We start from the raw sequence: 17,082 nt of genomic DNA, 5'->3' as shown, positions 1-17,082 counted from the left end.
TTACATTAATGGAAGCCATTAGGTTATTCTTGGGCAACACTATGATGATTTTTTAAGGGGTACTGTTTCTAATGACCAGACTTTAATAAGAATTAATATATTAAGGGTGTGACTAGATTGACTAGCTGTTTTGTTACCATTTCCATTGTAATCAATCTCAATAATAATCTCACTATAATCAAGTTAACTTGATTATAGTGCTGATCATAACTTGTACCCTACAGTTCACACAGGTAACATTCTATACATGAATGTAAAAAACATTATTTGCCAACTGAACATAAGCAGTGGTACTTTGCCACTACAGGGGGACAGAAATTTTTAAGAACCTTTACTCTCTGGAGGCAGTAACATAATGGTACTTAACAATTTTAAACCAAATAGTCCTGGTGGTTGTCTACTCAAAAATTTTCTTTAAAAGAAAAACAAAAATTTTCTTTAGATTTCCCTTAAAATAGTTCTATAACTGTGACCTTCTCCAGGCCTAAAAACCATACTTATAGAGGTTAACTAGAACAACTTTATGGTCATCACTCCTCCAGGATTTTTTTTTCCAAAGTTTCCTTCTTGAGAGCTAGATAAGGGAAAGAATTGTTTTGTTTTGTTTTTTAATGTGTCTCAAATGTAGAAGGACAAGACTAACCTACATAGGCTTGACAATTAGCTGTTATAATAGGATTTGCTTTCATATAGGCTTTGAAAAAAATAACAGCCTTAAGATATAATTTACACAGCACAAAATTCACTCTTTTAAAGTGTACAATTCTGTGGACTCACATAGCTGTGCAGCTATTACCACTATCTAAGAACTTTTTAATTACCCCCCAAAGAAATGTGCAATTATTTCCATAGCCTTTTGTAGACTTTGATGCATCTTCAGTCTTTAAAAAAAAAAGTATTTACCCTTACTTCGTATTATTTCATACAATAAATTAGCCAGTATCAACGTGACAAAAAATGCTTAACAGATTTATTAAACTAATCTTTCATGTATTTTCAGATTTAATCTTACAAAGCTTCCTTACTTTCTGGTACATTATGTGTTCCATGTTCACCTTGCACCTTCCTGCGCCAGGCAAGGGTAGGCCAACTCTGCTAGGAGCCCTGATTATTTTTACTGTTGTATCTCATTTTAGTCTTAATAACCTTGGGAAGTGGATTAAGTAGGACTTAGGCTCATCTCACACAAGTTGCCAGTTAATGGAGGAAGCAAAGGGGACGTTCAGAACATATGCCTTGGGCAGGTATGAATGAAGAGCCTCTTTTCACCTAGAGCAGGAGTTTGGTCACTACTAAAATGACCCCTCTTTCGGCCTGAGGCAGGTGTAGAGCTTGAATCTGGAGGTCATCCAGGTCAGCTGTGTCTCGCTCACAGTCCTGTGGTAAATGAGGTACAAGGGCCAGGAGCTGCTGTGGAAGGAAGCACACAAGCAAGTGGTAGTACAGGACCAACAGTCACTGCCACTCCTGTGAACCCCTTGCTTGGGGCTGGTAGTAGGTTGTGAAAAGCGCCATAAGAGAAACAGGAGAGATGTAGGGAGCTGATGGTAGTTGAGACATTAGTCAAGGAAAGCTAGAGGAAGTGCCATTTATGTTCAAAACTGAAAATGAGGAATCAACTTTGAGAGGGGCTGGGGAAGAACTTTCCAGATATATGGAACAGGAAAAAGCTGTCCAAAAGCTGGAGGGAAGTGTGGTGAGTGTCTTGAGATGAAGTTGGAGGGACAGAAGGTGGCCAAGTCTTGAATGTCTCTTAGGTTGTGGTAAAAACTGGTTAAGTGTAATGGAAAGCCATTGAAGGGTTTTAAGCAGCCTCACTGCATGATCTAACTCACATTAAAAACAAACTACAGGCTTTGATACAGAAAATAGATTATCCTTTAGATTCTGAAAAGGATTCAAATGCAAGTGATGACAAAAGATGACAGAGGAGGTTGTGTCCCCTTCTGTGAGTTATAAATAAATCCTTGGCATAAATTAAAATCACCCTTAGAAAACTAGACATGGCCTTTCCTTTTCATTACTACCCTCTGTTCTCTCAAGAGAAATTCAAACTTTATTTCACCACTCAGTCCTGAAGTTATAGAACTTAATCATAATTTTTTAAATTCCTGCAAATAAATGCTCGGACAAGGGCATGTAAGTGCATTGAAAAGTTTGTTTCTGAAACTCAGGCTGATCATTCCCAAGTCTGCTCTTTCCTTAAATTCCTTTTCGTCTTCGGGGCCCAGGTCCCTTCAGCATGCCCTCTCATAGAGAGGTAAGTTAGGTCGGTTCAGGCCTTGAGCTCTGCCACATATGTCCCAAGATAGCTGCCCATCTTCAATCTCGCCTCCACTAGTTACTATCAATTCAGATTTGGAAGCACTGTCCTCAGGATGCTGGTTTTAGCTGGTCCACTGGAGATTATGGGGCGCTCCCAGGAGAGTTCTTTCCCATGACGACTTCGAGCCTGGCCCCTTGCCCTCCACGTGGTAGTCTGGCCTCCAAAAAGCTTCGCCCTAAAATCAGTCCGAAGCCTAGGCCGGCTGAAGGAAATGAAACAACACAGCAACATCCCTCTCTTGCACACTCAAGACCGTCTAGAATACCACCTACCGGTATTAAGAGAACATAACCACAGGTGTCGCGGAACGCCCTCGGGCCAGAGGACAAGCCTGAGCCAATGCGCCTGCGCCCGGGCTGGCCGGGGGCGGAGCTTGCGTGCTGACGGAGGAGAGCCATGCGTGGGAGTGTGCTTGCGGAACGGTTCAGGGAGTAACTGTTGCTGTGCTTCACACCTCAACGGACTTTGCCGTCTTTTTTTAACTGGTGTAACTTTAAAAAGCAGCCTAACGGCCGTACGTTGCACATCCAGGCTGTTGCGCCACGCTAAGCGTTTGTGAGTGACTGGGACTGGAGCGAAAATGGTGGCTGGGGGCAGGGAGAACCTTTAAAAACCTGTTGGTTCCCCAATCCCTAATACGGATAGATAGACTGGTCCGTGTTCCACCCCTCGACCAGGAATCCTTTTCTTTGGCTTCCCCCTGCTCCTGGCTCCAAAATTCTGCAAACTCAAGAGGTAGTTACTTAGACGTTCAGTGTGGTTAGTACATCGGTAGGCATGAGAGTGATTAATTCAGGGACTTTGATTTCACTGAAATTGCATTATCCCTGTCAGGTTCTCAAAATGTCAACTGTCAAGGAGCAGCTTATTGAGAATCTAATTGAAGAAGATAAAGTCTCCCAGAGTAAGATCACCATTGTTGGAACTGGTGCTGTAGGCATGGCCTGTGCTATTTGTATCTTATTGAAGGTAAGTGATAAGCCTATACTGTGGCTGAAAATAAGTAAGCACTTATAGGTCTTGTAGATGATCATGAGTGCAGGGTTGCAGGGTTAATCCCTTGGAGCAAATAAGTATCATCTGATTTTTACACAATTCAAGAAACATTTATTTGGAGTTTACCATCTGTTAGGCATTGCCAGACTATTTAAATTTATTCCTAGGAGACACACTGATTATATTATTTTGTTAATAGTATAACATTTTCTGTTAAAGTGATTCAGCACTTTGTCTTCCTTGAAGAGTAATGGGTGAAAATCATATTTCCCAATGGCTTATACTTAAAACAATTTTTTTAAATTATATAAGCATTACATTCTCATTATAAAATAAAAAGTAACAAATTTGATAAAATAACAATGGAAGTCCTTTAATTTTCCTTTCTATTTCCAGAATATCTTTTCATGTACTTGTTGGCCATTTGTATAGCTTTGGAGAAATGTCTGTTTCAAATCTTTTGCCCATTTTTATTTTTCTTTTTTATTATTTATTTATTTATTTTTTGGCTGCACTGGGTCTTTGTTGCTGCGTGCGGGCTTTCTCTAGTTGTGGCGAGCGGGGGATGCTCTTCATTGTTGTGTGTGGGCTTCTTATTGCGGTGCACGGGCTTCCCATTGCGGTGGCTTCTCTTGTTGCGGAGCATGGGCGCTAGGCGTGTGGGCTTCAGTAATTGCAGCACACGGGCTCAGTAGTTGTGGCTTGCAGGCTCTAGAGCGCTGGCTCAGTAGTTATGGCACACAGGCTTGCTTGCTCCGCAGCATGTGGGATCTTCTTGGACCAGGGATCAAACCTGTGTCCCCTGCATTGGCAGGCAGATTCTGAACCACTGCACCACCAGGGAAGTCCTTTTGCCCATTTTTAAATTGGGGTTTCATTTGTTTTTGAGTTGTAGGAGTACTTTTTATATTCTGAATATTAACTGCTTATCAGGTAAATGGTTTTCAAATATTTTCACCCATTCCTTGGGTTTCCTTTTTGCTCTGTTGGTTGTGTCCTTTGATGCACAGAAGTTTTAAATTTTAATGTAGTTCAATTTATCTGTTTTTACTTTTGTTGCCTGTGCTTTTGGTGTCATATCCAAAAATCATTGCCAAATCCAATGTCATGAAGCTTTCTCTCTATCTTTTCTTGTAAGAGTTTTATAGTTTTGGGTCTTACATTTAGGTCTTTGATCCATTTTTAGTTAATTTTGTCTATGGTATAATGTAAATAGTCCAACCTTATTCTTTTGCACATAAATATCCAGTTATCCCATTTGTTGAAAATGTTGTCCTTTCCCTATTGAATGATCTTGGCACTCTTGTCAAAAAATATCTGACCATATATGTGAGAGGTTTTTTTCCCCCTGGGCTCTCTGTTCTGTTCCATTGGTCTGCATATCTCTTTATATTAGTACCACACTGTTTTGATTACTGTAGCTTTGTAATAAGTATTGAAATCAGGAAGCTTGAGACCTCCAGCTTCGTTCCTTTTCAAGATTGTTTTAGCTATGCAGAGTCTCTTGAGATTCCATATGAATTTTAGAATGGATTTTTCTATTTCTTTTTTTTCTTTTTTTTTTTTTTTGTGGTACACGGGCCTCTCACTGTTGTGGCCTCTCCCGTTGCGGAGCACAGGCTCCAGACGCGCAGGCTCAGTGGCCATGGCTCACGCGCACAGCCACTCCATGGCATGTGGGATCTTCCCAGACTGGGGCATGAACCCGCGTCCCCTGCATCGGCAGGCGGACTTCATTGAACGAACTCATTGAACGTCTACATGTTCGACAGTGAGGCAAGAATCTTCTTACTCCCTCTGGACTGCTAGATAGCAGACTGTCAGACAACGATGGAATATAGAAAAGAGATGAAATTAGAGGGTCAGTCAGGAGGTCCAGTAGTTGATTGACATTTCAGTAAGAAATAAGAGAGGGAAGAAAATTATTCAAGAGATAAAAGGACATGAGTTTGCAGATATGAAGAATTCACTGAGGGCTCAACACAATGAATCAATAAAAGCCTACTCCAAGGAATATTATCATGAAATCTCAGAACTCAAATTGTACGAGAAGGTCAGTTGTTAAAGCCCATTTATTTTCTACTAGAATCCATTGTACCCTGGCAAATGTCCAAATGAAGGAGAGTAGTTCAGGACCTTGTCTTCAAGTCACATTGATGTAAATTGTGGGATAAATGGAAAGTGATGAAAGATATTAAAATATTCATATTCATATAGTCCACTGATGTGAAGGGTCATAAGGGCTGTAATGAATACCATGACACCTGCATATTTCATGAAAGGTGGACTTTAAAGGTTTTATCAGGACATGTAAAGTTTTTAGGAGTGGATAGCAGTACAACCTACTTCGTTGTCCTGTACAGAGCAAAGTGCCTAGCAGTTTTCCTTAGATTAATTTTTTTTTTCTATCTCTCTACCTTACTATGGTTACTCAGGACCTCCCTAGAGAAAAGATCCTGGGATACTCTTAACTATTCCTTTAGATTCTGGTAGGCTTAACAATCCCAGGCTCTCTATTTGGAATTGTATTTGAGAAATGGCTCATATAGATGTAGTTAATTCTTAAAAAACAAATAAAAACTTTTAGGGATTATTTGAGCTCCGTCTTTGACAGTCAAGACAAATGGGGATGGAAAGATTCCCTTGAGAGAATTTTCTGGTAACCTGTTGAGAAGGGAGATAAATCAAGTTGGAAATATAATTTAAAAGCAGGCTGTGTTGGTTATTAACTTACTGGCACTCAGCTCCAAATTCAACTTTGTATACTCTGTTTTGTGATGCTGGCGCTGGATCTCCACATAATCGTTTTCTCCTTTGCCAGTTGGCATCTTGTTAGGTTCTGCCAATAGGGAACACTAGAGGAAAGTTGGGAGGCAGGAGGAGAACCATGACCAGCTGCTTCCTGTTTGCTTATTGTTCTGTTCACTGTCATCCCAGCTGTATCCCTTTGTCCCAAAGGTAGCAGTTGGTTCTAACCTCCACTTTCTTTTGGAGCCACCAGCATTGACCTCATCTTGTCCGTTTAGTGGTATGAGCAGTAGGCAGATTTTGCCTCTTCCAGAGTCTGAGCCTAGTTCCATGAAGCACCTCCTTTAGACTCTCTGCTTCCTCAGCCTTGGGGGTGGTAGCTTCAAGCTGCAGTTACTATCTCTGGGTTACCATAAATGTTCCCCTTCTGTTCTTTCAGCCGTTCAACATCTGTCTAACCAATTCCCTATATTAAATTCCTTCTGTTGAAATGCTTAGAGTGGTTTCTGTTTTTCTGTCCAGACCAGACAGATACACAGATGTAAAAATGGATCTGTAAGCATGATCTGGTTTTCTTATCAGTTAGCTGAAAAGTGATATATGATTCTTTTGGATGAAACTCCTTATCCTTATCCTATTCCTGATGTATGACACATAATTTAGTATATTTTAGAATTTACCGTTTTCCAGAAAGGCCAGATGGTACCTGATGTGGAGGGTGGGGTGGGGAACAGTAGTAAATAGGGACTTTGATTCCTTTCCCTTACTGTTCACCTTTGGAATCTGGCCACTGGAATCTGAGGGAATACATTCCTTCTTCTTCTTCTTCTTCTTTTTTGCCACATGGCATGTGGGATCTTAGTTAAACCCGTGCCCCCTGCAGTTAAAGCACAGAGTCTTAGTCACTGGACCGCCAGGGAAGTCCCCTGCATTCCTTTTGTATAGTTCTATATTCTGTTGCATGTGATGAAACCCCAATAAATTATAGTACAGTATATAGAGACTGTGTATTGTTCATGTAACTGGAAAAAATCTCAGTAGAGCTAGCTTCAGATATTACTAAATTCTGGAATTCAGACATATCAAGACACAGTCTCTGTATATCTTAGTCCATACTTCCTCTGTTGGCTTAATTCTTGGGCAGGGTCTTTGTATATGGTGGTGAAGATGGCTGTACAGTTTGTTCTTAGAGTCTTATATCATTAGAGCTTATGATTGCAAAGAAAAACGAGACTTCATTTCTCATCTTCCATTTTCTAACCTCATAGACATTGTGCTCATTTGTTATGCCTGGGCCATATACCCATTTGTGAACTAATTGATGCAGCCAGAAGGAAGGATGGAACAATTGGTTGGGTCTGGTATATGCTTATCTACCCCTAGGTTGGAGGGCGGACGTTAATTGTAATATACTGAGCCACATGAAATGGCTTCCCACAGGTGGCTACCTTTATATTTTGGCCATAAGCATTCATACTAAAAACAACTTCAACCAATTCAGAAATTAGGCATAAGGGTTAAATATAATAAAAACCTTTGAAAGGATTTCATAACTTTTCATTCGTTTTATACTGTTACCTGAAGTGGAAGAAAACCAATTCTAAAAAACTTAACAATTACACGAAGGCAAAGCAATTAATAATTTTTGCTACATTCTGTTGTTTACCTTAACTTCTGGTCTCTCTAGGCACATTAAAAGACTTTTCTTGGCCATGCCTTGCAGCTTGCAGTTCGCCTACCAGCGACTGAGGGATTGAACCGGAGCCACAGCAGTGAAAGCTCAGAATCCTAACCACTAGGGCACCAGGGAACTCCCATAAAGACCATTATTTTTATACCACTTTTTCTATTAAAAATGTAACACTCCTTTGATTATAAAATCACCACACAAAATTTTTTCTCTTTCTCCTAAAACTGAAATGGGAACATTTTATTCAGGACTTCCATGTATTTTAGGATTTGGCTGATGAGCTTGCCCTTGTTGATGTTGCAGTGGACAAACTGAAGGGAGAAACAATGGATCTTCAGCATGGCAGTCTTTTCTTTAATACTTCAAAGTTTGTTTCTGGAAAAGGTTAGTTTTATAAAGTTATTTTCAGAGCTTTAAAAACAAGTAATGAAGTTTATCAAACTGTTGTCAATAAATATAAAATTTAAAAATAGCACTACTGTAATTAGGACATATAGTTTAGAAGGTTAATTTTTTGAAAAAAAACATTCCAGGGGCTTCCCTGGTGGTGCAGTGGTTGAGAGTCCGCCTGCCAATGCAGGGGACACGGGTTTGTGCCCCGGTCCAGGAAGATCCCACATGCCGCGGAGCAGCTAGGCCCGTGAGCCGCGGCCGCTGAGCCTGCACATCCGGAGCCTGCGCTCCGCAACGGGAGAGGCCACAACAGTGAGAGGCCCGTGTACTGCAAAAAAAAAAAAAAAAAGAACATTCCATTCTAATTGGAGAAAATTTGGTACATACAAAAAAAGTATGAAGAAAATTTTAAATCTCGTCTGTTAATGGTTTTGTTTCTTTCCTTTTTTCGTTTGTTTTTTACACAACTGACATATAAATGCTTTTTAAACTTGCCATTCAGTCTTATATATTTTCTCAAGGATATGCAGTCTTGAATAGTTTTGTAATATTACTGATACATTTATCTATATTCTTTAACCTGTTTTATTTATTTATTTATTTTTGGCTGTGTGGGGTTCGTTGCTGTGCGCAGGCTTTCTCTAGTTGTGGCGAGCGGGGGCTACTCTTCGTTGCAGTACACGGGCTTCTCATTGCAGTGGCTTCTTTTGTTGCGGAGCACGGGCTCTAGGCTCATGGGCTTCAGCAGTTGTGGCATGCGGGCTCTAGAGCGCAGGCTCAGTAGTTGTGGAGCGTGGGCTTAGTTGCTCAGTGGCATATGGGACCTTCCCGGACCAGGGCTCGAACCCGTGTCCCCTGCATTGGCAGGCTGATTCTTAACCACTATGCCACCAAGGAAGTCCCTAACCTGTTTTTTTGATGTGTGTTTTTAGAGGATCAGGTTTCAGGGTATAGTTTGAGGCTATAGAAGAGGAAATGGAGAGCTTAGCCCCATTAGCATTAGCATCATGTGTTGGCCAACTAAGAAGCCTTAGAGTATTAGGAAAAATAACTTTTATCATACACTGATGTATGTAGTGTGCTTTTTGGTAATGTGATTCAACAGATGTACTTTCTGCTAGAATCCCTCTTATCTAACATGATTGGAACTGAAAGTGGTTACTTAATTTAAAAATGCCTGTTAGAAAGAACCATCATAAAATTTTATATTGACCTAAACATGTTAATGTACTTAGAACTTCATTTGCTGATTTTCTGATTGTAGGGCAAGGACTTTGAGTATGGCTCAGCTGATTGGAGTTTTGCAGTGTGTTTTTTATAGCGCACCAGTAGTAATCATTTCTATTTCTTTAAAATACTGTAATTAATTTAAAGATACTCATGAAGCAGTCTAATCACAAAATTCTATTAAATTTTTATGGTTCTTCTCCATTTTTATGTCTCTCATACCTAAGAGGAAGATTTTTAAACAACCTTCTTTTAATATGTCTTTCTAAGGCATTCAACTTAATTTTCATAGTAACAATCATTAAAAAAATTAATTATGAAATACTTCAGATATAAAAAGTTTTAAGTATAACAAACATCAGTGTATCCAACACCCAGCAAAAGAAATAAAACATTACCAATTCACTTGATACATTCTGTGTGTTACATCTATTCATATCTCAATCCCGAATGTAGTGTTTACCTTTACCGTGTATTTCTTTCACCCTCATATTTTAGTGATTTACATCATATTATATAATTAATAGCTATACCTGGCATAAATATATTTGGGTATAAGCGTGACAGATTCTTGATATGCAGCAACTCATGAGCAGAAGTATACAGATGCACTAGACAGAAGTCTGCTAGTTGAGAGTGTTCAGTGTGCCTTGGGTATCAGTATGTTTTACATCAGTTAATCTGTTGAGTTTATTGAGTGGAGTCAAGTTAAAAGAACTACTCCTATATTAAAATACTTTAAAAAATCATTCAGCCTTTAATTTCTAGTCATATGGCAGGATAAGTATCTGAATCAATCCTTTTAGTAAAGGGGAAGAAGTAAAATTATAAAAACATACTTTTTGATTTTATAAAAAAATCAAAAAGAAGATAAATATAAGAAGAGGGACAACATATAGAACTAAATAAGAGTTTAGCAAGGATGCCAGACACAAAATTATTAACTATTAATAATTATTAACTATTAATATTAACTATTAATAATATTAACCATTATTATTAAAAATCTATTCAAAAACAAGCAAAAAATTTTAAAGGTATTATTTGTTATCAAATATAGGAAGTACCTAGGAATAAATCTAACAAGACATGGTATAAGAGCTTTTATGCAGAAAATAATACAGCCTCATTGAAAGATGTTAAATAAATGAAGAGATATGCCTTGTTCATAAAAGTCTCAATATTGTAAGATGTCTGTTCTTCCCATATTGATTATAGATTATATGCAATCACAGTCAAAACCCAACAAGTTTTATTGTTGTTGTTGTTGTACATAATAAACTAATTCTAAAATTCATTCAAAGATTCAAAGGTCCAAGAATAGACAAGATACTTTTTTAAAACATTGTTAAAAACACTTATTTTGATACAGTCTATCATAAATAAGTCAGTAGAGGTTCCACTCTGCCACAGATGCAGCTGTGCAGTGAGAACCCTGTGCCATCCAACTGGTAAATGCCTGAAAGATGTTCCATTTCACCTCCCAGGCAGAGTGCACACCTTCCATGCTCCTCCTGTCCATTGATCGCTTCCAAATCCAGATGACCAAATAGTCCTTTATCCCCAAAGCAGGTTCAAAACAGTAGATTCAGGCATTCTTCTCAAATCCCAGGTAAATCTTAAAAGGAACAGAGCTCCAGTGGATGGGAAAGTGCCCACCCTTGAAGAGCTGCTGCAGCCTTTGCTCACCTTCACCATGGCAACAGCCTGGGCTGCGCAGTCAAGAATACTCTTGAAAAAGAACAAGGTGGTGAGAACTTGCTTTACCAGATATCAAGACTTATTACAAAGCTACACTAATTAAGTGCAGAGACAAACAAAAGATTGTTATATAACACTGATCATATTGTAGATCAATGGGAAATTTGCAGACTTATAAATTCTTTTTCTTAGGCAATAGTTGTTTTTATGGAAAGAAATAAAATTGAACCCTTTCCTTTTTAAAAAAAAAATATTTTTTAAATTTATTTGGCTGCAACGGATCTTCGTTGCGGCATGCAGGATCTTTAGTTGCGGCATGTGGGATCTAGTGCCCTGACCAGAGCTCGAACCTGGGTCCCCTGCATTGGGAGCACAGAGTCTTAGCCACTGGACCACCAGGGAAGTCCTCTGAACCGTTTCTTGATAACACACACAATTCCAAATTGGTTAAAGACCAAAAATATGAAAGGCAAAACTTCAAAGCTTCTGTTTAGAAGATAACATAGAATATCTTTATGACATCAGGATAGGGAAGAATTTATTAAACACAAGGACACAAAAAGCATAAACAGTAAAGGAAAGAGTATAAAGTGCAGTGTTTATGTTCTTAAAAAGGCACTAAAAGAGTGAAGAGACAAAGTGTAAACTGAGAGAAAACATTTGCAACATAAACAACTGGCAAAGGAATTGTGTTCAGACTAAAAGTACTTGTGTAATAAATAAGATAAATATAGGTAGCCCAACAGAAAAATAGGAAAAGACTTGAACGTTTCACAAAAGAAGAAACTCGAATTGCCTATAAATATAGGAAAAGACAATCTCATTAGTAACCAAGAAAATAAAAAGTATATCAATATACCATTACACACCTATTAGATTGGCAAAAGTGTGATAATACTAAGTGTTTGTCAGGATGTGGAACAATAGGTTTTCTCATGCATGACATGTAGAAATGTATTATAGTAAAACTATGTTTTTTTTTAAGTTTGTCATTACCTGGTGAAGTTGAACATGAACATATCCCAAACCTAGAAATTGCACTCCTAGGTATATTCCCAAGAGAAATTTGTGTACATGTGCACTAAGATACTTGTACAAGGATGTATAGTGTTGTCATTTGTAGTAGCCCCAAACTGGAAATAATTCATTGTATGACAATACTAAGTTGATCAATTATGCACGGTAATATTACACAGCAATGAAAGTGAATGAACTAGAGGGACACACATTAACATGGATAAATGTCAGATATTTATCTAAAGTAATACATACCTTATGATTCAAAACAGATAAAACAATATGTTATTTGAATATGAATAGGTAGTAAACCTTTTTAAGGTTTTAAGGTAGTATAAGACTAGAATCTGTTATTATGGATCTAATGATCAAGTTAGGGGTATAAATACAACATAACCACAGGAAGATAACATAAGGCACTATAAATAAGGACTATGTGAGAATTATAGGCAGTAAGTGCTATAAAAATTCAGTGAAGCCAGAGTAGTATTTATGAATGATATAATTAGGGGATGCCTGGCAGAGGAATTGGTATTTGAAGAAGCCTTTGCTCCAGACCACTATGGTTTGCTGTCTCTGGGAGGACTGAGTTATATTTAGAAAGGAAAATAAATAACAGGTAAGGAGATGATGGCATTAACAGAATCAGGGTACCTGGAAAATCTGAAATAAAAATAAGACACAAAGCTAGTAAGTTAACTTGTTGGCAGATTGTGAAAAGACTCGATATCTTACTCTGGTATACACTTTAATTGAAGTTGTCGGACATAATATTTCAAATAGTTGATCTGAGCTATGGCGAGATGATTCTGGAGAAGTTGCGAGGCTTTTTGCCAGTTTATTCTCTAAAAGTCGAGGGGGGAGGAGGAAGAAAACGAGGGGCTGGGATAGAGAGTTACAGAGAGAGACACAGAGGTTGAGAGATTACTTTAGATTTCTGTGGTTAGATAAGACTTTATGGAAGATGATGTCAAGCAAGGTCTTTGAGCAAGAGTGAGTAGACTATGTATGCAGAGAGAGAAGAGAACTTCCTCCTGTAGATCTTTTTTTTTTTTTTTCTTGCGGTAAGCGGGCCTCTCACTGTTGTGGTCTCTCCCGTTGGGGAGCACAGGCTCCGGACGCGCAGGCTCAGCGGCCATGGCTCATGGGCCCAGCTGCTCCGCGGCATGTGGGATCTTCCCGGACCGGGGCACGAACCTGTGTTCCCTGCATCGGCAGGCGGACTCTCAACCACTGCGCCACCAGGGAAGCCCAGTGTAGATCTTTTATTTGATACAAGGGAAAGATAATCTCTTAGATTAATGTGAAACTTGCCAGCCTAAGAAATGAAATTCTCTAAGTTTGTCTTTCTAATTAAAATCTTTACTGGGGCAGGAAAACCATTCAAATGTTTACGGTTTATAAATTGGATTAGAAAGATATAAGAATGATCATAGAGATGCAATAGTATGTTTAAAATCAAGCAAATTTCCTTTTCAAAAGAGCATAAAAATAAGTTTTTTTAAAATGGAGATGGCATATAGAGATTTTAGCTAATTAAGTTTTTGACATCCAAATAGAAAATAACTTCTAAGTATATGATAGTTTTTAAAAAGTCCAGTATGGGATAGTGAGCATTGTAACATATTGTTGTTGTTGTTGTTTTTTTAATTATTTTTTAAAAGTTTTGGCTGCGTTGGGTCTTCGTTGCTGCACGCGGGCTTTCTCTAGTTTCAGTGAGTGTGGGCTACTCTTCGTTGTGGTGCGTGGGCTTCTCATTGTGGTGGCTTCTCTTGTTGTGGAGCACGGGCTGTAGGTGCACGGGCCTCAGTAGTTGTGGCTCGCGGGTTCTAGAGGGCAGGCTCAGTAGTTGTGGCGCACAGGCTTAGTTGTTCCTCAGCATGTGGGATCTTTCCGGACCAGGGCTTGAACCCGTGTCCCCTGCATTGGCAGGCAGATTCTCAACCACTGCGCCACCAGGAAGGCCCCTGTCATTGGGTTTAATAGGTGAAACATTTTACAACTGGTCATCAGATTTAGAAGGTAATTAATTTTCTTGTGTGAATCAAGAACTTGTTTATGATCTCAAATACATAAACAAGTTATAATAATAATTTTAAGTAAATAATGTAAGTAAATACATTCTCACTCTTCGAATCATGAAACACACATAAATTCTCAGAGTTCTAAGCTTCTGATTCATATGGTATTTCTAAAAATCCAGAGAGCTGACTTGCAGTGCCTCAGGCCTTAATAACAACTGAGAATGTGGGCTAAAAGCCATGGTAGGTTCTGTTATTATTTTCTTTTAAAAAAGCCATGTGAACATTGGTAAATCATAGAAACAAAATTTCCTTTAGATTATACAAGATAACATTACTATATGGAAAATCTGTTCATCTGCAAATGCCAGACATGAAGGTAGTACTTTAATACCATCATCATACAATAGACTTTTAAAGAATTAAAGCACAGTGATTATGGCAGTCTTGACCAAATAGTTTCTTTTGTTTCCTTCTTTAGATTACAGTATATCTGCAAATTCCAAATTAGTTATTGTCACAGCAGGTGCACGGCAGCAGGAAGGAGAAAGTCGCCTTGACCTGGTCCAACGTAATGTGAATATCATGAAATCAATCATTCCTGCCCTAGTCCAAAATAGTCCTGACTGTAAGATGCTTATTGTTTCAAATCCAGGTGAGTCCCCTCTACTCCGTTTAACTGCATAAGGATGATATTTCCATACCATTCCTTTTTTTTTCTTCTTAAAACAATGTCATTTAGGTAAATTTATGACAATAAACCGTGCCCATCCAAATACACAATACTTTTTTCCCAGCTTTACTGATATATAATTGACATATAACATGTAAGTTTAATGCATATAACGTGGTTATTTGTGGTGGGAACACCACAAAAGAAAGGAGAGAGAAGATTCACTAAGAGAAGATTTACTCTCTTAGCAACTTTCAAGTATATATATAAAATACAGTAGTGTTAACTATAGCCAACATTAGATGCTCAGAACTTATTCGTCTTACATCTGGAAGTTTATATCATTTGACCAACATCTCCCCATTTCTCCTTTCCCCTAGCCTCTGGCAACCACCATTCTATTCTCTCTTTCTATGAGTCTGGCTTTTTTAGTTTCCACATATGTGATATCATACAGTAATTTTTTTTCTCTGTCAGACTTATTTCACTTGGCATAAGGCCTTCAAGGTCCATCTATGTCACAAATGGCAAAATTTCCTTCTTTTTTGTAGCTGAATATTCCATTGTATATCTATATACCACATCTTCTTTAGACATTTATCTGTAGATGGACATTGAGGTTGTTTTCATATCTTGGCTATTGTGAATAATGCTGAAGTGAATATGGGAGTGCTGGTATCTCTTTGAGATACTGATTTCATTTCCTGTGGATATATGCCCCAAAGTGGGATTTCTACGTCATATGGTAGTTCTATTTTTAATTATTTTGAGGAACCTCCATACTGTTTTCCATAGTGGCTGTAGCAATTTACATTCCCACAGGCAGTGCACGAGTGTTCCCTTTTCTTCACCTCCTCGCCAACATGTGTCCTCTTGGTGATAGCCATTCTAACAGGTGTCAGGTGATATCTCACTGTGGTTTTCATTTGTATTTCCCAGATGATTGGTGAAGTTGAGCATCTTTTCATGCACCTGTTAACCATTTGTATGTTTTCTTTGGAAAAATGTCTGTTTGGTTCCTCTGCCCTTTTTTTTTTTTTTTCGGTATGCGGGCCTCTCACTGTTGTGGCCTCTCCCGTTGCGGAGCACAGGCTCCGGACGCGCAGGCTCAGCGGCCATGGCTCATGGGCCCAGCCGCTCCGCGGCATGTGGGATCTTCCCAGACCAGGGCACGAACCCGTGTCCCCTGCATCGGCAGGCGGACTCTCAACCACTGCACCACCAGGGAAGCCCCCTCTGCCCATTTTTAAATCGGAATTTTTGGTATTGAGTTGTATGAGTTCCTTAGATGTTTTGAATATTAACCCCTTATAAGATACATGGTTTGCAAATATTTTTTTTTGTTTGATGTAGTCCCAGTCATTTATTTTGCTTTTGTTGCTTGTGCTTTTGGTGTCATATCCAAAAAAATCATTGCCAAGACCAATGTCAAGGAGTTTTTCCCCTACATTTTCTTCTAGGAGTTTTACACTTTCAGGCTTCTGTTTAAAGCTTTAATCCATTTTGAGTTGATTTTTGTGAGCAGCATAAGATATGGGTCCAGTTTCATTCCTCTGCATGTGATTATTCAGTTTCCCAACACCATTCATTGTAAAGACTGTATTTTTCCACTAAGTATTCTTGGCTCCCTTGTCAAATATCCGTTGACAGTATCTGCAAGGGCTTATTTCTAGGCTCTCGATTCTGTTTCATTGGTCTATATGTCTGTTTTTACTCCAGTACTATACTGCTTTGATTACTATAGCTTTGTAATATAGTTTGAAATCAGGCAGTGTGATGCCTCTAACTTTTTTCTTCTTTCTCAGGATTGCTTTGGCTATTTGGGGTCTTTTGTGGCCCCATATGAATTTTAGGATTGTTTTTTATATTTCTGTGAAAGATGCCATTGGTATTTTAGATTGCATTGAATCTATGGAATGCTTTGGATAGTGTGAACATTTTAACAATATTACTACTTCCAATCCATGAACATGGGATGTTTTTCCATTTATTTGTGTCTGCTTCATTTTTTTGCATCAAAGTCTTATAGTTTTGAGTGTGCAGATATTTAATCTCTTTGATTAAATTTATTCCTAAGTATCTATTGTTTTTGCTATTATTGTGAATGGGATTGTTTTCTTCATTTATTTTTCAGGTAATTTGTTGTTAGTGTATAGAAACACAACTGATTTCTGTATTTTGTATCCTGAAGCTTCACTAAATGTACTGATGAGTTCTATTAGTTTTTGGTGGGGTCTTTAGGATTTTCTATAAATAAGGTCATATCATCTGTTGTCAGAGACAGTTTTAC

At 38.4% G+C, this 17,082-nt stretch overlaps 1 protein-coding gene across 2 annotated transcripts in view; it reads left to right on the top strand.

Moving 5' to 3' along the window:
- Window positions 1–54: 54 nt before the first annotated feature.
- LOC111179859 (L-lactate dehydrogenase C chain-like) overlaps window positions 55–17,082 on the top strand; it is a 42,656-nt gene continuing 25,628 nt past the window's right edge. The window contains exons 1-4 of one of the 2 annotated variants that reach the window (XM_089915071.1): window positions 55–1,081; window positions 3,161–3,295; window positions 8,027–8,144; window positions 14,601–14,774. In XM_089915071.1, coding sequence (XP_089771197.1) covers window positions 3,170–3,295; window positions 8,027–8,144; window positions 14,601–14,774 — 418 coding nt within the window. In that variant the 5' untranslated portion in view covers window positions 55–1,081; window positions 3,161–3,169. Of the gene's footprint in view, window positions 3,296–8,026; window positions 8,145–14,600; window positions 14,775–17,082 lie in introns of both variants that reach the window. The other variant, XM_022583795.2, reaches the window with a different exon arrangement.

The sequence above is a fragment of the Delphinapterus leucas genome, chromosome 7 (genome assembly GCF_059928025.1).
Source record: "Delphinapterus leucas isolate spDelLeu-1000000601 "Yukka" chromosome 7, BTC_Dleu_Yukka2, whole genome shotgun sequence".
Lineage (NCBI taxonomy): Eukaryota > Metazoa > Chordata > Mammalia > Artiodactyla > Monodontidae > Delphinapterus > Delphinapterus leucas.
This window is presented reverse-complemented; position numbering and strand designations above follow the sequence as displayed.